General features: G+C 41.1%; 1 protein-coding gene across 7 annotated transcripts in view; it reads right to left on the bottom strand.

Moving 5' to 3' along the window:
- The window catches only part of GPATCH8 (G-patch domain containing 8), a 100,808-nt gene that overhangs the window by 48,163 nt on the left and 29,328 nt on the right, over positions 1-23,317 (bottom strand). For 4 of the 7 annotated variants that reach the window (XM_066628168.1, XM_066628174.1, XM_066628169.1 and 1 more), the window contains exons 1-4: positions 22,338-22,412; positions 20,491-20,525; positions 15,534-15,551; positions 10,726-10,798 (exon numbers count right to left, since the gene is read on the bottom strand). Coding sequence is in view for 1 of the 7 variants with exons in the window: in XM_066628167.1 (XP_066484264.1) it covers positions 10,726-10,798; positions 22,338-22,412 (148 nt within the window). In the remaining 6 variants the exon portion in view is untranslated. Of the gene's footprint in view, positions 1-10,725; positions 10,799-15,533; positions 15,552-18,590; positions 18,656-20,490; positions 20,526-22,337; positions 22,419-23,317 lie in introns of those variants that run through there. The other 3 variants (XM_066628172.1, XM_066628170.1, XM_066628167.1) reach the window with 3 other exon arrangements.

Below are 23,317 nucleotides of genomic sequence, written 5' to 3'. Positions count from 1 at the left end.
AATCCTCATTTATCTAGCAGGCTTCATTTTCAGTTCTATTTTTTCCTTTGTTCTCTTATTGAATGTATTCATGTGATCATTTCCTCTCACTCTGCCAGTTGCTGCCACCCCCCTCCCTTCTAGTAAAAGTAAAGCCACACTGGCATGTGTCTGTTTCACTATGAATAATTTACTTGCTTCTTCCAGTCCTCCAACACTGAGTTCCTGAAACAAATGCATATGCCAGCCACACTCCTTTCTGCACACCTGGCTTTATTTTGTGGTTGTTCTCACCAATTCCTGACTGGCAGCCATATCAGGTACCTCACAAGAGTGGCCCTCTTCTTGTATCCCACATCACTGAGGCACAATATTGTGCCCCATATTCCCCAGAAGCAGTCAGCAGCATCCAGTGCAAATTTATTTTCCCTGGAGTTCACTTACGTTTCTTCAGGACTTGACTTCTTGCCCACTTCACAGAGCTTCTACCTTGGGGTATTCTCACTTCTTAAAAAATTGTGTGTTACATTATTCCTGGTTATGCTGCAGATACTCAAAAGATTCTCAAGTCCCCTTGACAGATGAACTGAAAGAAGCACTCAATCCACACAATAAAAGATAATTTCCATGATACAGGCCTGACAATTAAATTATACCATTGGAGGACAAAGGGTAGTACTGGCTGGTGTAGACTGAGTCAAGCTGGTCTCCCTGCAGCAGATTACCCAACAACAGGCAATTGCAGAGAAAATATAACAGGCACCACACATTCTGGAGAATGAATTTAACCTGCTGCAGGTAGGGTGGGGAAAGGCATGTCCTGGACAGAAATTCACTGAAGGGGTTCCATCTCTATACCATACTGAGCCACATGAAATAACTTCCTCATCCCTTTCCAAGTCTTTTAACCAGTCATAGATAGTATTTTGCAAGTGTCTGCCTCTTTAGAATTGTGGCTTCTTTAGAAATATGGCTTCAGTCACACTTAACACATTCTCAACTCTCAACCACAAGTACTATTGTTCTGGCAACTAACACAGTATCTTGTGGATAGGGACACTGAACCAGGTAACTATTAATTACTTACAAAACCAAGCAATTTTGCTCTCTAGACAGCAATTTTGCTGCAACTACGTCATCACTAACATGGTGAGAATGAGATTAAGGGCCCAATCCTATCCAACTTTCCAGCACTGATGCAGCGATGCCAACAGGGTATGTGCTACATTCTGCGGGGGGGGGGGCAGTCATGGAGGCCTCTTCCTCAAGGTATGGGAATGTGTATTCCCTTACCTCTGGGCTGCGTTGCAGCTGCATCAGCACTGGAAAGTTGGGCAGGATTGGGCCCTAAGTCATTGAAAGCTTTATGCCGCTTTCCAGCAAAGTATGAATCACTGTTCCTATATGAACTTAGTAAGACAGGAGGTCAAAGAAAACACTCTGCATTATAAATATGCGCACAAACGCATGGAGGAAAGATGCACCCTCTCCATACACAGCTCCCCACCCAACTTGCCCATCTCTGAACATATGAGAAATTTCAAAGTGAAAGTGATGCTGGTTAGGACTATTTTGCCCATTCTATCTAACACAACAATGTTACAAGCAGGGCTGTGCTTTTGCTATCACACAGCACAAGAGCAGAATTTGGTGCCGGGTGCAGAATTCCGCATCCTGAGAATCTCAGCCTTCACTTACAAAAGTCATTTAACAGGGATGGGATATAGTATCTCTTTTGTTTTGCCAGAATATACATGATATAATAGTATTAAATACAGTACACATAGTGTGTCACTAGTTCTTTTGCACAGCTATCGGCCAAACTATATAAAAACCCAAAAAGAGAAATGGAATACAAACTGTGGATTTCTCTCAAACACTTTAAAAATGGGTTTCCTCCTCTTACAAGCATAATAATAATTTGATTAAAGTATGATACGTCCACCGACAGACAAAATAGTTTCATGGATTGCATCTGCCCTGTGGATGCCAGGTGGCCATCACAGCTCCAATTTGAAATTTAAAATGGTCAGTTTCTTCATTTTCTTCCTATTCATGCAGCTTTCCTCTAAATCACTTCCATTCTCTTGACACTTTACATGAAATGCTAGAAATTCAAAAATCCTACTATTCTATCGGAAAGAATGAGAAAAATTGCTCTTGTCCTCATTCACTGAGCCTTGTAGACTTAGTAATTTTTAGAAGACTGTTATAAAAATCTTTGCTGCTACTACAGTACCTATTTCCTTCATAAGACAAGCTAAGATGGGATTCTGTTTAATGTCAACCAAACATGGATAGGGACAGGAAAAAACCAAGGAAGTTTTGCATTTCAAGCAGTTCTGAAGTTCAATCCTTAACATACTGCCACAACACTTCAGTGAGGATACTTCAATGTCTCACTGGCTTGCTTCTACCACCACTTCAAAATGCAAGAATTCAGATTGTTGAACATCTGAAACATCTGTAGCAATCTGATTGTTACAAAGTGTCACATCATGAAGTGTAGTACATCTGCTTCAGAGAGTTTCTGTACATATAAAATGAAAAAAGGCTGTACAGATTTGTATATTTAAATGATTTATATCCTGCCTTTTCCACCAGAAATGTGGACATTTCCATGTGGGTCTGCAAAAACTAGAGTAGTTTATCACTATCAGTATTAAAAAGATACCCCATCTCTAACAATACTACAGGTTCATTATTCGCGTGGGTTCCATTCCAAGCACTCAAGTGGATGGCAAAAAACACACTATAGCAAATCAATTTAAAAAACAAAGTTTCTTTGCTCCAGTGATTTAAAAACAGCCTTGCTGACCTTTGTGATGTAAGATAAGAGTCATTAAGGAGACAAACCATCAATCAGTCGTCCTCCAAGCGCTTACAAAGGCGCTTAACTCAGCCCCTCCCTTCACTAATGCAAAATGATCACCTTTCTTTCACGTGCTCAGGGGGAAGGGAGGGGTCCGCTGGAGAGAGGAGGACTGATGGATTGTCAGCCAGCTGCCCTCTCTCTCATTAAGGAGGCTATTGTTAAAGGACTGTTCAGTTTTTTAAACTGATTTTAAAGGGATGCATTTTCCCTTTCTCCAGGGATCAGCACATTCCTTCTCATTTGCAAGGGGACATTCGTGTCGAGTCAAATCCATGTATTAAAAAATCTGTGTATAAATAGGCTGACCTGTATATTAAAGCCCATCAAAGCATTATTTATGTACAGCAAGTACTCACTTAGTTGTTTCATTCAACACTGTTTTGTTTTAAAGTCAGTCAGTGATCTCAAATCACAGCTGAGACCTTTGCGGCTGCATATCGTAGGGTACTGAAGCAGTTTCTGGTTTGTGCCATGCCCACAGCTCACTTTCTTTAACTTGTCATACCCCAGAGTGCCTTGCAGGTAGTGTCTGTAAGGCACTCTAGGGTGCCTCAATGTTTTGTGGCGTGATAGAAAAGTGCTCAACAAACCCGTCACTTGGAAGTGTGTTACTTTGCACACCTACAGTTAAATTGGTTTAATTATAAATAAAGGTGTTTGAAAACAGTGTAATTTACTCTGAAGTAAGCTCATTGTGTTAAGTAAGAGTTAGGCTACAATTCTGTCTTACTCACTGGAAACAAACACCTCTATTATAAATTGTAATTTTCAAGAACCTATCAACAACATTAAGTGAGGACTTGCTGCGTATCACTGGAGTTTACTTTTTGTTTACTATTGATATTGTCAACTCAGTAAAATTTCCATACTGACCAGCAGATGATGAATTCAGCTTTTGCTCTGAGCATTCCAGGCGCAATGATGGTATAGAGACAATTAGACCTGAACTTTAAAGTAACTAGCTTAAGGTCCAATTCTATCCAACTTTCCTGTGCCAATGCAGCTGCAATGAAGCCCCAAGGTAAGGGAACCAAGCATTCCCTGACTTTGAGGAGGCCTCTATGATTGCTCCCCCCACAGGATGCAGCACATGCCCCATTGGCACTGCTGCATCAGCCTTGGAAAGTTGGATAGGATTGGCCCTTAGTTCTCTTGGACAGGAGCAGCTGGGCAAAATACACATCTCAACTGATGACACTCTTCATATTTCCCTACTCAGTGCAAAGAAACATGCATAAGTAGTCCACTCAACATGGGACAAACCTACAGGGGAATAGGAGTAACTTAATCTTCACTTAAACTGCACATAGTATAGAAAACTTCCAAGTAATGTGGAAGGTAAACACTAGTGTCTAAATAGAAAGTGTAGGTATATCCTAAACTGCAGAATTTGGGAAACTTCCAGCTCCAGTTTCTAGATAATCTGAAGAACCTTGCTTAGAACAGAGAACATGATCCTTTCAATTTCAAAAACCTTTATTAGGCATTAAAAGAGAGCATGATCCAAACTATAGTCAGGGAGTGGAGAAGGACAGAACTAGGGACATTTGTGAAGTCTCTAGATACCTACTCCATGCTGCAGATTTTTTTTAAAATTTACAATGATGTGCAAAAGCCAGATCATGCACACAGCAGCACCATCAACACAGTTCAACACAACTTCTGAGCTTTGTGGAGGAAATGAACATGGAGCTACAGCAGTGCTAATAATTGCAGACTGCAGAACTGTTAAAATAAAAAAGCAAGTTTCCCATCATGACCAGATAAGATATCTTAACATTGTGTTCATTCTCTTTTTAAAAAATCATAATATTGACTAAAATTAGAAGGCCTCACTTTACCTACTGAAGTTTTGGAACAAGCACACACAAAGTTTGTCTGAGGTTGTTCCTTATTGCCTTCCAGAAAAAGTTGTGAATTTCTGTAAGCATCTGACTGATCCAGTTCATGCATTTTATTGCTTTGGCTGCTTCTGTTTTCATTGGTGGCAATTATTTTATTTTCTGCATTTCAATGTCAGAAAAAATAGCTATTGATGCAGAGGAAAAATGCATGTGTTTGACCACAAGGGCATTGTCAATCATGATAAACCCTTGGCCTCCTGTCCTCTTAAGTTCTTCCAATTCAGGACACTGACATGCTCATTTACAGACCCCAGAAGCACCAACACAAGGGCCCAAGTCAAACACTGTCCAACCAAAGATAAGGAAGCTTAAATATGGCTTCATGAGACATCTGGTTTGTGTTTCACTGACAACCAGAATCAGAAGCCATGATTTTAAAAAGGTTTGCAAACTATGGTTTGAGCCAACTTTGGTTTGGTATTTCAACTGAATTGACAAGCCATAGCTCCAAATATCATTCTGGCTTCAGAGGCTACTGCAGACAGAGAAGCGAATTTTAAGGAGCTGAATGATGAGAGGATGAAAAATGAAAGCAAACCAGCATCTTCGTACTATGTTTTGCAGGTTGTAGATTTGAGAAATCTCAGACAATGACTTGGGTTCTAATCTAATCTGGAAGTACCTCAATGATTCTAGTGTGGAACTTTTCTGGTATTGTAGTGCCCATTCTAATCCTACATATTTGTTCTGGGATCAATCAGCTACACTAATTCAGTACACTGCACATTCACAAATATTCATATAAAAACACCTTCAGTTAGGAAAAACAGGTGCACTTTGCCCTCTAAGCCAGTGGTTCCCAAAGTCCTATTTGGACTTTGGAAACACTATAAGTCTTTGTGGGGGGGGGGGGGGAGAGAAGCAGCAATGATTGCGCTGCTGCTGTGCAGGAAGGGGGTTTTCACACTTATCTGGGAGTCACTATGGCTTCCTGGAGGGTCTGGTGAGCCTGCGACCCCCTCTGCAGCACTCCCTGAGGCTTCAAAATGTAGGAAAAAAACCTACTTCCTGTCTCGGGGCAAAAACCGGAAGTGGGTTTTTTCTTCTTCTCTACATTTTGAAATCTTGGAGAAGGCTGCAGAGGGGGGTCACAGGCTCCCTAGATCCTCCAGGAAGCCACAGTGACCCCCCAGGTAAGTGGAAAAAACGCTTCCCTGCCTGGCAGCAGCACGATTGTAGCCATCATGTTGCTGCTGATTTCCATGTCCCCTGGTGGGTTGCGATCAACCTGTTTGGGAACCACTGCTCTAAGCTGTGCAGCCATGCACAGCTGGAACTGAAGCCCCATGCAACTTGGTGCTCTGGAGCCAGCCCTGCACAGCCTATGTATGGCTTTGTGCACAAAAAAAAAAAAACCCTCAGAGATTCAAGGGAACACTAGTTGGAGGGTCTCAGATGTTACCAAGAGACACACTGGATGCATCTGTGCTAGCAATTTCTGCCAAATACACTCTCGCACTGAGTTAGAACTGCAAAAAGCAACTATGGTTTGATCATCAATTTGATATGTGTGTATTTAGGCAATGCAAAAGAGACCTGATTCATCACTCAGAGCTTCTTCTCTTCTAGCTACCTGACAAAGTGTCTACTGCCTTTCATGGCAGACAACTCTGTGCTATCCAATGTACTGGAGGAGATTGGCACAGAGTACGGTCTCATCAAAGGTAATATCTGTACATTAAAGTATACTGAACCCATTTCATCTAAACTTTTATTAGTGCAGGCATGCCTTGTTACTTGGGCATATATCCCTACAACTAGGTGCTGAGGCAGTGGGGTGAAGTGCTGCAGGAATATTGGAAACCTAAGCTACCAAATTGCAGCCTATTAATTGCCATAAGGTGTCCATACTCATACCAAGGCTTTTGGGATAGGCAGGATTGGGGGAAAAAACACAAGTGAATGAGAGAACATTCAGAGAGATCAACAAGAGAACAATGAGACTAGAGTACTCTTCTAACTTTCTCATACAAAATGGCTATTCAAAGAGTGCACAAGAACAAAGGGCAATTATTCAAAGCCTTGTAGAAATGCTAGAAAGTCCCAGAGATGCACTCTGGGTAAAAGTAAAAGTAGTAAAAGAGTAGTTTACCAGCAGTACCAGCAGAGTAAAAGTAGTTTACTAGCAGTACCACATTCTCCTCACCTCCTAAATGCCCAGAGTACTTCTCTCTCATATCTCCTATCTGGCAATAATACAAGTGCTGCTCACTCTTGCCTGCGTATACATAGTTTCTGACACACCACAAAAGGCTAGGCATGGTGACAAAGAGGACTTTGTTCAACTGATCCTCATGAAGCCAGAATTTTTAAATGTGCCTGCTAGGCTCAGTGCTGGTGCAAGGACCCAACATATTTTACATGACAAATGAAGCACAGTCCACACCTCCAGAAAGATGTATACACTTTCAAGCTAATAAGTAACTTTGGAATTCAAACTATAGAATGCAAAAGGGGAAAACACACCATGCTGAAATCTGACAAATTTCAATTGTTTGAAATTCGGCAGAGAAAAGTTTAAATCAGCAGTTCTCAAACTTTGGGGAGCTAACACCTCCCCAGGGAGGGGTTGTGCATAAAGAGGGAAAGGATCATGAAGCAAGCAGAATTAAAGGTTCATTTCCTCCCTAGTAGAAATTCAGCATTGCAGGCAACCAAACTGCCATGTTAACCATGACCATTGGCTGTCCTGGGGGTCCCAGCGCCTGGGACAACTCCCCGTTTTCCTCCACCTAAACCCTGTTTCCGCCCCCCAAACCCCCTTTTCCACCCCTGACCCGGAAGTAATTGCGGTGACGTCACCATAAGAACAGCCCCACTGGATCAGGCCATAGGCCCATCTAGTCCAGCTTCCTGTATCTCACAGCGGCCCACCAAATGCCCCAGGGAGCACACCAGAGACCTGCCTCCTGGTACCCTCCCTTGCATCTGGCATTCTGACATAGCCCATTTCTAAAATCAGGAGGTTGCGCATACACATCATGGCTTGTAACCCATAATGGATTTTTCCTCCAGAAACTTGTCCAATCCCCTTTTAAAGGCATCCAAGCCAGATGCTGTCACCACATCCTGTGGCAAGGAGTTCCACAGATCAACCACACGCTGAGTAAAGAAATATTTTATTTTGTCTGTCCTAACTCTCCCAACACTCAATTTTAGTGGATGTCCCCTGGTTCTGGTGTTATGTGAGAGTGTAAAGAGCACCTCTCTAACCACTTTATCCTTCCCATGCATAATTTTGTATGTCTCAATCATGTCCCCCGTCAGGTGACTTTTCTAAGCTGAAGAGGCCCAAATGCCATAGCCTCATTGTCACCACAATTACTTCCACGTGGCTACGTCCTCCATTCCCCCTTTGAAAACAAGGGGGAAAGGAAGAGGCAGCCAAGGCCCCGATGGAGCCTTCCGTGCAGCTTGTAAGTGGTGCTGAGGTCTCCACTGGAGCGGTTTGGGGCCTTTGGTATCAGCCCCAGACCACTGCAATGGAGACATCTGTCTCCATTGAAGGCTCCGTTGGTGCCTTAGAAGTGGCATGCATCTCCTCCAAAATCGGAGGGGGAGCGCACCACTTCCCCACTGTCTCTGAGGGATGTCCTCAGACACTGAGGAGGGGTGCCCAGGAGCGCTGTGGAGAGGAAGTGAAAAGCTGCCTCTCCAGCAGCGACTGAGCACCAGACTGGGCCGCCCACTCTCACCTTCTCCTTTATGGGAGGATAGGAATGGGGGGGGGGTCCGAGAGAGGCAGCACATCGGGAGATGCAACTCCCGGCACACTGATGCTCTAGAGTGCCCATTTCCTATCCTCCAAAGAAGACGAGACAGCACCCTAGAGGCAGCGTGCTGGGAGTTGCGATGCTGCCTCTCTAGGGCGCCATCTCCCCTCCTCCTGAGGAGAGGAAACAGGTGTCCTAGAGCATCAGCATGCTGGGAGACTCAACTCTTGGTGTACTGCCTCTCTAGGGCGCCCATTTCCTCTCCTCCTATAAAGGAGGAGAGGGGGTGGCCCAGTCCGGTGTTGAGTTGCTGTCGGAGAGGCAGCTTCTTGCTGCCTCTCCATAGCAGTCCAGGGCGCCCCTCCTCCGTTGGGAGGAGGTGTTTGTTTTTTTTTTAAAGGGACAAAAGTCTGCAGTGGTACTGGCTTCTCTCCCTTTAAAGAAAAAAGGCAAATGGGCAGCAGGGGGGCGCAAGGCTCGGGGAGGCGCCCCCAGGGGGTCAGCGCCCAGGCCTTTTGCCCTGCTTGCCTCCCTCCAGGTACGCCACTGACCATGACAGCTGCAGATAGGCAACAAATATGTGGGAGTTTCTGACCATAGCAGGAACAGTGGAAGTTCCTGGCTTCCTCCTGCCTCATCTCTGACTGGTTTTAAGGAATCTGAAGTGCACTGTTCTGGTTCTCTTCCAATGTCAATACTGGATTAATGTCTTGGTCTACAGATCCTAATGCATACAGAAATGGGCTGCATACATGCAGCTATATATGAAAATTATGTGTGCTTGCATGCAGTAGAAATGGCTGTCAGGGAGTTCAGAAAGAGGCCAAATTCAAGAAGTTTGAGAAACTCTGGTTTAAATGAAGTCAAACTCTCATTTTGTAAATGAGAGCCATACAGCCTCATTGGAAACTAAAGTCACTCCTCAAAACCTCACGTCAGTATCCCAAAAGTCCAGTTTGTAAGTTGTTACAGCTTTCTGTTGTTCCCTTTCTGTTGTGTACATCCATCAAAATGCACTTGAAAATTCTCATGACTTTCTCCAATTCACACTGCTAGCCAAAAAGAGCCATTTCAATTTTAGGAACATGTAGAAACACTCTCGCATCTTAATCAAATTCATCAGGACCTCTCCTTACTGGCGTAAGCATGCCTTGAATGATAGGACAATTAATGTATTTCTTCTGGACTGTTCACACATTCCACTTAAGACTACCACATTTCATCAAGATCAGTCAAGTTTATTTTACTTGAGCTGGCACCGATGACACACTAGCTAGGATATGAGCAAACCTTTTAGGAGTCATGATAATACTCCACATCTACTGGGGTGGGTGAATGGGGGTCCATTTAAGTGTGTGCTTTGTTTCTTGACCTGAGTTCATGCTTGGAGAAGTCCTGAACATTTGAGCCCATTCATTTATTCATTCATCTAAGTTCCATCTCTAATGTATTTATTTAAATTTTATATTTAATTTTTTTTTCCGGCCTTCGACACTGTGCCAGATATTTGATGTGGCCTTTCAGCCAAAAAGTTTAGCTACCCCGTTCTAAGGTATAACAACCGCCTACACTCTACTTTCAGAATGACCTTGTCCCTTGAGCTCTCCTGCTGCCTGCACCATTCTCTACAGCTGACTCACTGAACTTTGCATTAGGAATGAACGGATTAAGAACCTGGTTATCCAAATACAGTACCTTACAGTTCATTGAAAAAAATACAGTTCATTGAAAAAAATGAACTTGTATTGCACATATGCATAATGCACTCATATGAAAGAAAAATTCCAATTCATAGGGCACAATAGGAAAAGGGGATGATTTGAAATTGTTTCTTGAATCCTAGTAGAAAGCTCTGTGCGCTAGTCTAATAGGGTCTTTTCAAATCTTAAGAGGCAATGATCAAAAACCAAACAAATTACAGCAGAAGCCTTTCACATACTAGCCAAGTTTTCTTCAAAATTTTAAAGCATATTCTTCAAAGTGGCATCTCCTAGGCAAAACAACCATTTTCTGACTGATGAGACAGCTTGTGTCTTTACCATCTGTTCTTTGGTTGTGCTTTCATCTGCAAACCAGAAACAGGTTGGTATTGTTGTGAACTATCCCGAATCAACAGGGTGATACACTTAGTGCAATATGATTAATGTTAAACTCAATGGGTACAATAGGAGGGCAGAGGGGAGGGGAGGAATCTAATCTAGAGATGTAATGCAAAAGTAAAATTGCCATGTTTATGGTTGAATTTCTTACTTACCCTGGAGAGATTTCCCCAAGCCCTGGCCCAGCTTCCAGCCATGCTTCTGTAGCAAGCGGTGTCCAATATTATCCTGACAGACAGAACAGAGAAACAAACCAAAAATATTCCAATAATATATTCTTCCCTTCCACAAACATTGAAACATATGATGAACAAGAGAATCTTCTACATATATGCATGCAAAAGAAATAAAATAAAAAAACTACAAATGGGCAACATATGCCCAGTAAAAGGAAAAAGATATTTATATAATAATAAAAGAAAGAAAAAAACAAAACAAAAAACAAAACACCTGCTGGCAAGATTTTTCCACAGGAACAGGGTTTCAGGGAGGGTCATCACACTTTCTGATGGTGTGCTGGGCAACTTTTGTGCATAACAGGAAAAAAAGCAATGTGGGAGAAAATAAAATAAAAAATTGACATTTAAAAAGCATAAAATCAAGCTAGTTATACAATCATATCCATCACCTAGAGAGCACCATTTGATTTGTGCAAAGGAAAACTAACGTAGTGTTTAGTCTATTTTTTTATTTGTTTGTGTGTCAGACTTAGAAGACTGAGTTAAGTTGTTAAGTGTCAGACTTGCCCCCACCACTAGAAACCAAAACACAATCAGAGCAAAATCCAGGCTAAACTTGATTGGGTTTTTGTTTTTGAAAAAAAGAAAAATACATATATATATATATATAAAAATATATATAAACTAGCATGCAGCCAATTATTAAATTAAAAAATACAGTGTTAGTAAAAAAATACAAACAAATTTAAAATATTAACCAATTAAAAGGAATATAAAGTAAAATGAGCTCAAGCACAGACTGGGTGATGCAATTCACATATAACAGAAGTACTAAGATGTTAGAATGGAACAGGCCTAGCAAAAGGTTAAAACAGCAAGGAACCATTAGTGCATGTAGGGAAAAAACACAACAAGCATAATGTCTCATCTTTCAAAAGGAAAAACAAAATTGACTGAAATTAATGTAAGTGGAGGGGAAGTGATGCAGCAATTCATTGTCAGCTTCTGCATGAGAGAGTGAAAGAAAATAAAAAAGTTCCCTTCTCTGGTTAAATGCAGCATTTATTAACAAGAGTGATATTGTAGCACAGGTATGCTCGGAAGCCCTGTGCTGCTAACCTTGGGCACGTGAGGGAATGTTCTGGCAGCGCGAGTAAAGAAATTATGCTCTATGAATGTTCAGAACCACTTTTCTCCAACCAGTCCAAAAAGGTAAAATTGTTATTCTCCCTTTGGGTGGAATTTGAAGTTTTCAAGGAAAATACCTTTTTCTTGCATGCCCATTTTCTCAGCAAACATGGATTTGGGAACATCCATATTTTTCAATAATGGTTAGTTCCGCCCTCAGAGTCCAGACTAAGCAAATTGTCTGGCTCTGGATACCTCTGAAAGCAAGCCTTAAAAAAAGAAAGAGATAAAGGCTTTGGACATATGCCTGTTTAACCAGAAGAAACTCTTCAATACTCTGCTTCTTGCATTCTGGAACCAAATTAGCTTCAAATTCAGTGCTACAGCTTACTGAGAAGAAAGAACACACACTAACTAGTGTTTGCAGATTAGTTTTTAGACTTGTTATTATGAGGAGTGACTCTCTTTGCCCAGCAAAAATGCAAAGTTTGGCTTTTTAAAATAAATTTATATTTAAGATTGAACTAAGTCCAAACCTAACATTTTAAAATTGTAAAATTTAAAATTATAGCAGAGTGCCAAGTGGAAGGCCTGAGTTGAAACTAATCCAACGATGGCAGAATGTACTCAGTTTTGGAATGTACAACACTTATTCTAAACTAGCAGTTCAAAAGCATGTAATGCAAGTAGATAAATAGGTGCCACTTTGATGGGAACAGTGTTCTATGTGCTGTGGCGCTTAGCCATGCTGGCCACATGACCATGGAAGATGTCTTCAAACAACGCTGGCTCCCCCTGCTTGGAGACGGAGATGAGCACTGCCCCCTAGAGTCGGACATGACTGTGCAAGCGAAACCTTTACCTATACTTATTTTAAACATTCATCAGTTCGAAGGAGGAGGTTGGAAGATAATGCTTATGAATGACATATATTTGGGCCAAAATCTTCTTTTATATACGCTTGAGGTGCAGCTTGCAGTTGTATGCAGACCATGGATAGAGGTGTTTGTTTCCAGTAAGTAAAATAGGATTACAGTTTAAACCTTACTGAACACAATTTGCTTACTTCTGAGTAAAATAAATACTGTAATACCATTTTCAAACACCTCTAACCAGGGATTATTGTTAAAATTCTTACAAAGGCATCCTTTCTGGTTCTACTGCATCATTTGGGTATGTAATCTAATCTTGAACAAGACTGTATCATTCTGTGGATCCTGAATCAAACTGCATCTCACATTGGCAGTGCAAACCCATGCTTATCTACTCAAAAGTAAGTCCTACTGAGTTCAATGGGGCTTACTCCCAGGTAAGTGTGCACAGGATTGCAGCCTAGGTTGGATAAAACCTGCAGAATATAATCTGGGCTTCATTTCATTTAGGTTGCCCTTCACAGCAGCATAGAATTTGGCTTTCCACAGAAAATGCAAATATGTGACAGATGAAAAATAAAATCTGTTTCCTAAAGGCATTATTTAAATGTCACACTGTGTTTCATATTTTATAGAATCTGTAATTAGAATAATGAAAGAAAACAATTTTAGGAGTGGGAAGACACAGCAAGTTTTGCTCTCTTAAAAAATGTATTATAAAAGAATAGTAACACCACAGAGAAAGGTAATACTATTTATTATTATTAATTATTATTATTATTATTATTATTAACACTATTTATATACCGCTTTTCAACTAAAAGTTCACAAAGCGGTTTACAGAGAAAAATCAAATAACTAATGGCTCCCTGTCCCAAAAGGGCTCACAATCTAAAAAGATGCAAATGAATACCAGCAGACAGCCACTAGAACAGACACTGCTGGGGTGAGGTTGGCCAGTTACTCTCCCCCTGCTAAAAAAAGGAACACCCACTTGAAAAAGTGCCTCTTACCCAATTTACAGAGGCATTGTGGCTAAACAATAGAAAACTGATATTAGACAAGAAATCTAAAGCTTGAGGACAGTTTACAACATGATCCCATGAGAGTTTTTGTCAGTCACCAATGACTTAAAAAAAATTACTTGAGTGTATATTCATGTACTCTTGCTGTCAGATGGCTTGGAGGTTCCTTTTAGGTAGAAATGCAGGATATAAGTGTTACAAAATAAGTAGCTTTTTCCCCTCTCTTTTTCAATATATGGCTATCAGTGATATCGTGTATATCAGTGGTTCTCAAACTGGTGGTTCATGACCCACCGGTTTGTGTAATGCTCCCCCCATCCTTTTAGAGGTGGCGGAAAGGGAGAGGTAGCGCAGCGTTCCCCAGGATCGCTTTGCTAAGGGGGTGAGGGGGATGCTTTTACTTACTATGGGCAGAAGCAAGGAGCAAGAGGTGTGGAGAGCACCACAGAGCCATTCGCAGGGCTCCTGAGTGTTAGAATGTTGCGAAACAGCGCACACAAACCACTCCCGGTTTGCAGGAGGTGCTCTATGTGCACTATTTCTCAACATTCTTACACTGGGGGAGCCCTGCGGAGGGTTGCATGGGACTCCCCACACTTCCTGCTCCTTACTTCTGCCTACAGTAGGTAAAAGCACCCCTCACCCCCCTTAGTGACACAATCCTGGGGATTGCATCGCTGCCCTCGCCCCTCCCCCACAAAGACTTACTTAGGGAGGAATGCTCCCTAAAAGTCCGAGAACCATTGGTGTATATTTTTGCTTCTTAACTGATGCTGGTTGGTGCCTGGAAGTCTCTATATTAAATATTTATTTAAATGTTTCGAATAAACAAGAACACAATCCGACTTTCCCTGCTGCAGATAGATATTTCTGGATTTATAAGTTGGCAGCACCAACTGGTAACTTACCTGTTCACTGCCATCAACTATTTCTTCAATGTCCCCAATCACTTCAGTAGACACAGAGGACCTTTCTTTTGGGTTGTTTTATTGCAATTCAAGAAAGAGACTTTCAGAGCACAATGGCTCCAATCTTTTTCTGAAAGGGAAAGAACCCCTCCCTTTGTTTCAAAGAACACAGTGTCCAACAGCTGGACTCCCCATGTGTTGGCTTTCCAACAGAGACAGAAAGTGGTCAAATCACACATAAAAATCCTCACATTAACATTGATGCAAAACCCAGCTTTTTATGGAGGTGTCAATTTTTACAACTGCCAGTCATTTAAGCCAAGAATAAGCCACACCTCAATAGCAGAACACATGCTTTGTACATACAGGGCCACAGGCGCCTCTGACATATGAACTGCAAAACATTTCTCTGCCTGAGATTTTAGAGCTGCTGCCAGGCTGAGCAGACACTACTGGGCAACATGCCCCAACAATCTAAGGCAGCTTCATATGTAAGTGTAGGATAGTGTATGTGTTTTTAGCAGGGTAACGGTTAATAGGAAGCTTGCTATTATTCAGCTTGCAATTACTGTGATACTTGTTTTGCTTGTCACAGCTTTTAATATTGTAACGTGCAGCAGTCTTTACTTAGTTGTTAATAAAAAATGTCAAATATCTGGATGACAAGAAATGCTGACAGAAAACAGCTGCATTTGTACCCCCCACTCCTGCAAAGGAAACAGCGGCTGCCCAGATGAGACATTGTGCTAACTGTGTTGTGTTATGAATGCACTAAAAAGAGACAGACAAATGAAGCCGTTATGCTATTTCCAAAAGCGGTGCAGGTGGAGTGAAAGCATTTCCATACGAACCTGGCTTTAAAAACTGGGCTGTCAAAAGAACAGTTAAATGTAACACAAAGTAAGAAACTGTCCAACCAACTAATGGTAATTTGTTTTTTAATTCGTTCGCTTTGTTTTCAATTCACTGCTTGCAAGTAATGTACTTATTAAAGAAGAGTGGAAGCATAAAATAAATACAAGACCAGCTGGGAGTTTTAAGAGCGCTGTGACTGACACAGTGAAGGGGAAGGAGGAGGAAAAAAAATGTTAGAGGGGGCATGGCAAGAGAAAAACTGAGGATGGTTATACACAGTAGCACCACACTTACCAAGCCACTCAAGAGGCTGAGTGCGCTTCAATATACAAATTAAAGCAACAACTTCTAGTATGTAGCACCCCAATCCCAAAAAGGGAGATGGCCTGCTCTTCCAAGTAACTTCACCCAGACAGAATATAAGGCATTGAAGTAGCAAAGTATCTGGCTCAGTATTTTTTTTTCCTTCAGCTTCCATCAACCCCACTTATCTCTTCCTCTTCAACGCCACTGCCAATGGAGCTTTCTGAAGGCAATATCCTTTCATCTATGGAGGGCCTTTTGTCATTTGTGAAATCGACCAATAGGAAAGGCTGGACAGCCTCTCATACACTCAACTATGTTACAATAACCACCCTGATTTACTCAATCAGGGAAATCACTAATTAATAAGAATCACTGAGCTGCCTTTAATTGAACCAAGTGGTGATTTTGAAAAGATGCATAAGCTCTCAGTTTTACACTTTTCTTTGGAAAACATGAGTATTTAGAGCCCAGAGGAAGCTCAGTTAGACTTTAAAGGCAGTGATAAACAGCATCTGGAAGAGTACATTCCACTTTTGAGGACAGAGAAGAGAGAAGAGAGGATGGCATGTGAATGCAGTCCAGGTTAAATTGGTCCAATAAGGCCCCTGTCCAACAAAAACTGACAGGTTATCACCGTCATCTCTTGAGTGGCTCCATAAGGGATGCTGCATGTGCATCAAGGAATTCATAAGCAGGAAGACTGGGTGCTACAGAGGGTGAACCCATGCAAAACAAGAGGCTGAGGATGGGGAAAGATTCCCCAAAACAAAAACCTAGAGCTTACTGCAGATGACACAATGAAGGCAAGAGAGAAAAGCCCAAGAGTAGTGCTACACCATTCTGCTTTCTCTAGAAAGCACATTATTTATAGTGCTCGGCCACATACAGGCTGCTGCTAAATGTCAAATTGGCAGCCGTGTCAAGTTACGTACTTTGGAAACAGGGGAGTCCACAGATCTGCTAACGTAAGCTATTGCTGATTCCCCTCCTCTCCCCACCCCCCAAAATATGGACTTGCAATGAATTAACTTTAACCAGCATCAGCCTGCCTGTGATACTCAAAGGTCACTAGACACAGATTAAAAATATGTACAGTTGTTGCAGGCAACAGCCTACCTTCCAGTTTGTGATGAGAGCCTGTTTTGCCTTCATGGCACATCAAAGGGAGAGAAGAGGCATTTTTTTGTAAATTATTCTGAAATTGCTACAGTCTTCCTTCCTCTAGGATGTATTTCTATGATCAAATCAGGGTTACTGTAGAGAAACCTGGAAACAGGTTTGAGGCCAATAAAGTTAGACATAGCCTAAGAATTCTCACAAGTTCTCAGCTACAATGTCCTGAGGCATGACAGCAGGACAGAATATAGCCCATGACTGGCTATAATAGTTAACATCACTTCAGATACAGGGAAAAAAATGAAGGAAGGTTCATGAACTTACACTCCCCTTTTTCTGCTTGGGCATAGTAGGAACTACACCTGCAATTTACCCCTTTACTTTCTCCTAGAAAAAAGTAACATTCTACATGGGAGAGTACTGCTGCTCCCACTTGCTAAATGTCCATCTCCAAGAGGAACTCCATAAATCTCTATAATGGGTGGGTCCTATCTCTACTGCTCCTCCCCATCAGGACTCAAGTTCTAATGTGTCTGATGAGGGTTGTGTCAAATGAAGATTCAGGCTGTGCCCCACAAACCAGCTCTAAAGGATAAGACTACAGGGAAAACAGACAGGAAGCTGTTTAAAAGCAAACTGCTAGAGTAGCTAAGTGATACAGTCTCACCCTTAACAAGCTTCCAAATCAGACTTGTTCTAAGCAACCATGGGACTCTGCTACATTTTGTGTGTAAAAAACCTTCACTTTGGCTAGCTTCAGTTGTGTTCCCTTTTCTCAACTTGACTTGAACTGGATCTAATAATTGCCTCACCATTCGTTTGTGAATTTTCTAATAACTGCTGCTTTTCAGCACTTTGCGTGTACAGAAGTATATTTCTTCTTCATAATCAAGAAGAAGAAGAATCAAGGTTGTGAGCTAGGGTCATAACACCCAGCATTTTACCAACAGACAACAATTGGCACACTTAAGGTTACTAAACAAATCTTGTGGTGATCCAGGATTACAAAAGTCCCAAAACTCTAATAAGCATGAACCAACATAGCAGGGTCCATTCTCCCTATAAAATAATGGTTGAAGGAGATACTTTTTGGCAGAAGGATCAACAAGTCCTCATCAGTGGCACAAGAAGAATCGGCACCAGTTACCTGAAGCTCAGCCCTCAGTATGAGCTCAGTATGATTTTCAAACTTAAAGCTACACATTCAATCAATACTGTAGGATCCAGCAATGTTAAAAAAAGGGGTGGGACTTTCTGCCATAAACGGGGACTTGTTATAAGCTGACAGCACACACAGAAACCAGCTTAGAGGCACAGCACCACATCTGAAGAATGATCTAAATGCCATCATTTCCCTAACCAATGCAGTGATCTGTAGACTCCCAAAACCAACCTTTTCTAGTCACGACCAAGTTCCATGTTGTAGCAATACAAGTCAGCATCCCCTCAAAAGATAATGCTGCAGAGCCACATGTGAATTCAGCTGGGTTCCCAAGCAAAGCCATTCCCCAGAGAGGTTTTCCACAAGTATCTGTGCTTTCCCTTGGGCTTTATATAGCTTCCAGATCCAAGTGGTCTTAACAGCTTTTTAGAAACTTAAATCCACTTATGTTTTAGAAGGCTTTACTTACTACTGTTAAGCCCTTATGGTAAATCCACTTTACATTTCCAGCTGAAAATTGGGTTTTATTTGCTGCTGGAAAGAAAGAAAAAAATCAATTTTCAACACTGAACAGTAAAAGGTAACTTTCTGTGCTTAATTGCTTCCTGGGGGCGAGTAGAAATGCTTTAAGTATCATGTTCTCTAATTTCACAACCACAACATATGGGTAAACTTTAACTGCAATCAGAGCACATTCTAAAACTAAGCTGTTAAAAATGTTTCACTTCTCCTGATGCATGCTCACAGCTGTTAATCATGGCAGAAAAGATAGTCTACCAAGCACTGTCCAGATCAGCTGAGAGACAGACAAGCACACCTACCTAATCAGCACTTTGAGAGGCTAGAACTTGCTACTTCATTGATTTGTATCAATTTGGTTGGGTTTTTTTAATTATTATTTTAATTGAAGGAAATGTATGCATCCATGGTACATCACAGTAATCTGAGTCCTCAAGTAGTTAAGGCACAGCCACTTATATAAAGCTTTCTAAATCTTAGAAATTGTCTCCATTAAAATAAAAAAGTAAATGCTCCCTAAAAACCGATCAGATAACTGTATCTTATTGCCTCTCTTTTGCAATATTAAAAAAAATTCCTCAAAACCTCTCACAAATAGTAGTAGTAGTTATAATCATGTGGACTAAAGAAAACTTAATTTAAGATTAATTACCTTATGGTGACCCTAGCTTCCCTTTACCTAAGTAAACCCCATCTGCACTGTATTGTAATACCAGGCAATGAGCCTTGCTCCCACAGAAGGTGATGAAGAACATAAAAGGTCAATTTGATTCAATTATTATGGGTAGAAAGGTTTAGGTATGAACTAAGCAGCTAGTGTGGTCCCAAGATTAAAAGTAAACTTTGACTTCTCTGAGAATGGCATTCAAGCTCCTTTTCATCTGATGAGCTCAGGGGATGTTCAGCAGTTCCCTCTCAGTTTCTCATCTGTAAACTGGGACTATTCTAGATGCTGCAAGAACAAAACATCCAGGTTGTGGCAAAAAGGTGGTCCAAAGTTAAAGCAATTTGCACAGGGAAAGGTAAATCGACTGCATAGTGATTTTCATGTCTCCACTAAAGGGCAGAGGAGTTTTGGACTCAGAATTTGTTTTAAACTTCAGGGTACTTGCTTATAAAACTAATGCTGAAATCCTCAACTCACTTCCCTGGGAGTAAGCTCCAATAAATTTAATGTGGCTTGTTTCTGAGAAAACATGCATAGAATTGTGTTGCAAAATATTTAGTTCAGTCTGCAGACTACGGCAGAAGTGTTATTTCAATCTCCTGTGAGCCATAATCAAACATTTACACATCTAGATTTGTTTCATAGCACCTATATGCAATGATTGCACCAAGACAAGGTAGCTGTATGAGGGCAAGCAGGACTTCCTTACAGAAAAGGATAGAGTCCCATGCATTCATAGAGTCCTTTCTGCCATAAGCAATGGAGTCCTGTGAACATAAGGCTGCGAACCAGAGTTATTTGTCATGTGCAGTGCTGGAGATGTTAGTACAAAATACTACTCTAATGTAAGCTACTCCATATGACATTTGCACAGAGGGAAGCTGCTTTGGCATTTCAATTGGGGGATGGAGATAGCAAACAAGGCTGAATCATTCAACATAATCCAATGCAGCTACATCACCACCAACCTTCCCACCCCCTCTGCAGCATTATTTCATGTGTCATCAATGACTGCCATGCCTAATTCTAGCATCATGCCAGCACATTAAGACAGATACGGAATGCAGTGTTCACTGGACCAGAAGAGAAATAAGAAATGGGAGGCAGGGGAGAGGAGAGAAAGGAAGAGAAGAGAGGAAACCCTAGAAAAGAAATTAAAAATGCAGACCGTGCAAATACAAACCAGGTCATGGCTGCTTAGCTAATTTGGGCCAACTGCTGTGGAAGAAAAAATGTCGAACACCCCAAGTTGTGTAAATTTCTGTGAACATCTCAACACGCACACAAATACGCACACACAAACACCAACCTACTACACAGGAAAGCAAATATATATTCTTTCCTAACGCTAAAGGGATTTTTGTTTGTTTTTAAAACTGCTCATGATCACAGTGGGGCTCGAAACAGCCTACACTCAATCTCTGGGCAAAGCGTTAACAGGGCTGGATTAATTTCACCACTGTGTGGGCTAATGGACCCAGAATGACCCAGTGTAGAAAACAAGCCAAGTCATGGTTTAGTGGTTATCTCCCTACCAAACAGTAAGGAACAAGGGATTTTCAAGCTGTAAGGGTGAGAAAAACAGCCAGTACCACTGAAGTTAAGGCCACAAACTGCCTTGCTATTTTGATATCACTACCAAATCAAGTTTCACATGCTCTTGCTTCCTTCACTGAAAGAAGAGTCTGAAGGCAGTGCAGAAAGGGACGATGAGTATTATCCACATGGATCATCAGGTTCCTTAAGAAGGGTTCTAGGACCCAATGGAATTGTCTTGTGCACTGTTAAGAGTCTGTCGACAGTCACACTTCCAAAATGTATATAACACCAGTGGTCTGTACAAAACATAAGAGAATGGTATGTAGTCTATTGCTGTGGGATTAGCTCAATACTGTTCAAATTATAGGGAGGGCTTGTCTACCCTCCACTGCTACCTGAGAGACTGACACCCATGTTGTGCAACTACTGTTCATGGTGGCAAAAACCACGTTTGCTGCCAATCTTGATTACAGAATGGTTCATGTGGTGACTGTGGACATACAGTGAACAACTGCAAAATTGCAAAGGCAATGTGGAGCTGGGGAGCAAGAGGCAGAGGCCTGGCAAGCCAAATACCGGTCAAAGGCTGTTTAAGAACAGGAGTTCAGAAGGCAGGGACCTCTATGCAGGCATAAGAAGGGATCTGGCATATAATTCAGGGGATATAGCAGGATATATCCTGCGGTTCAAGAGTAGGATATATCCTTTAATCCAGCCCTGAAAAAGCATTTTTCCCCATTTTCATACCCTTTCTCATAAAACTTCGTAGATATCCATGTCATTCCTTTTTAAATTGCTGCTCCAGTGAGATTACAAAGATAAATTTAAAATTGCAAAAAAGAATTTAGGCAGTGGAATTGCAGCTGTTGCATGTCTCAGGTGGGGAGGGAGAATACACACATATGGCATGGAGAGACAGTTCAAAAAACACTGAGATGCTTAAAAAGGAAAAGTGAGCTAAAAGCAGCTCTTCCCTTTCCCACTTGCAGCCTTTTATCAGGATATGCACCAATGTCTTTATATCATGTTCACAGGCAGCTTTTAAACTCTCATGAGTGAAATCTATTTGGACTGAATTTTTCTTAATGCTGCTGTGTGTTTTATTCTGCATTCTCCTTCTCTGTACCAAGGAAAATCCAAATAGAGGAGTAAAACATTTTTTGATTCTCTTTAATTTCCATTAAGGACATAAATCAAAAATTTTTAAATGTGTAATTCAATATTTAGCAACATCAGTCACTATAAATAATGCATTGCTTTTAGGGACTTGATTTAAGGCAAATTACAGATTTTTCTTTCAAAAATGCTTCTTAGATAGTCACCAATCAACCTCACTGTAACATTAATGCAAGGCATGCAAATACACTAAAAGCCACCCCTGAACTGTTTCATCTACAGTAAGATTTGAATTTGACTAGTAGAGCTGCACTCACATTAAAAAAAGCACTACCTGGCCTACTGGGGGCCAGAGAGTGATAAATTATTTCTTACCGATTCTATAGGCTTGTCTAAGGATGCCTGCTCAATCTCCAAGTGGCCTTCTTCATATTGATCAAAGTGATTACCCTGCAAGAAAAAAACCACACATTATTTTCCCCATGAGGCACAAACAGTTCTACACAATTTGTTGCTAAGAGGTTTCTTTGTCACCCTACATTCATGTGTAATCACTGTTATTTTTGTTATTTGCTCTGTGTTCTGAGGATTTTCAATGTTCACTTCTCTCAAATGAGGCCATCACATGTTCAAGAATTCATTTTCAGAGTAAGAGCTGCTTTGAGGATGAGGATCATTCCAGGGTCATTCAAGTTCCTTAGATAAGTCTACCTCTGGCCTCTAACTTAAACAGAATCTTTCATGCTTTATAACAATTTTAATGACTAGCTTTACGGGACACAGAATAAGTTCAGAGATTACTTACTCACACATAAAGTCATTCAACAACATGAACAGAGTTAACATTAACAAAAAATGCACCACATATTCAAAGCAATTTGATTGCACAATATTACTTTCAGAGAACTTCTCTCCCAAAAAGCAAAAAAACCCCACAAAACTGAGTACTGTCAGACATGCTTCTGATTCTTCATACACCAAGATAAAGAGAGGTTCACAGAACTTAAAAACTTCCATTCTCACTCTGAATGCTTCTTGAAATATTTTGAAGGAGAAAAAACGAGAACTGGTTCAACCACTTGTGGAATTACTATCTGAGATAAGTGTAAAATTTTGCACCCTCAGAATCTCAGCTTTCATTTTTAGACCAACAAGATTTTTAGCATTTATGACACACAGAAAAATGGTGGGAAAATGTGAGGGCATGCCAGTGCAACATCATGCTAGTAAAGGGGAAGAATACTGTACTGCACAAACCTGCTGGTATTTTGCAGTGACACAGTGAGAGCATGATCTATGCTCACTATAGTTTGTATCCCTTCCTTATACTATTCATACAGTTCTTCCCCACCTAC

The sequence above is a fragment of the Tiliqua scincoides genome, chromosome 5 (genome assembly GCF_035046505.1).
Source record: "Tiliqua scincoides isolate rTilSci1 chromosome 5, rTilSci1.hap2, whole genome shotgun sequence".
Taxonomy (NCBI): Eukaryota; Metazoa; Chordata; class Lepidosauria; order Squamata; family Scincidae; genus Tiliqua; species Tiliqua scincoides.
This window is presented reverse-complemented; position numbering and strand designations above follow the sequence as displayed.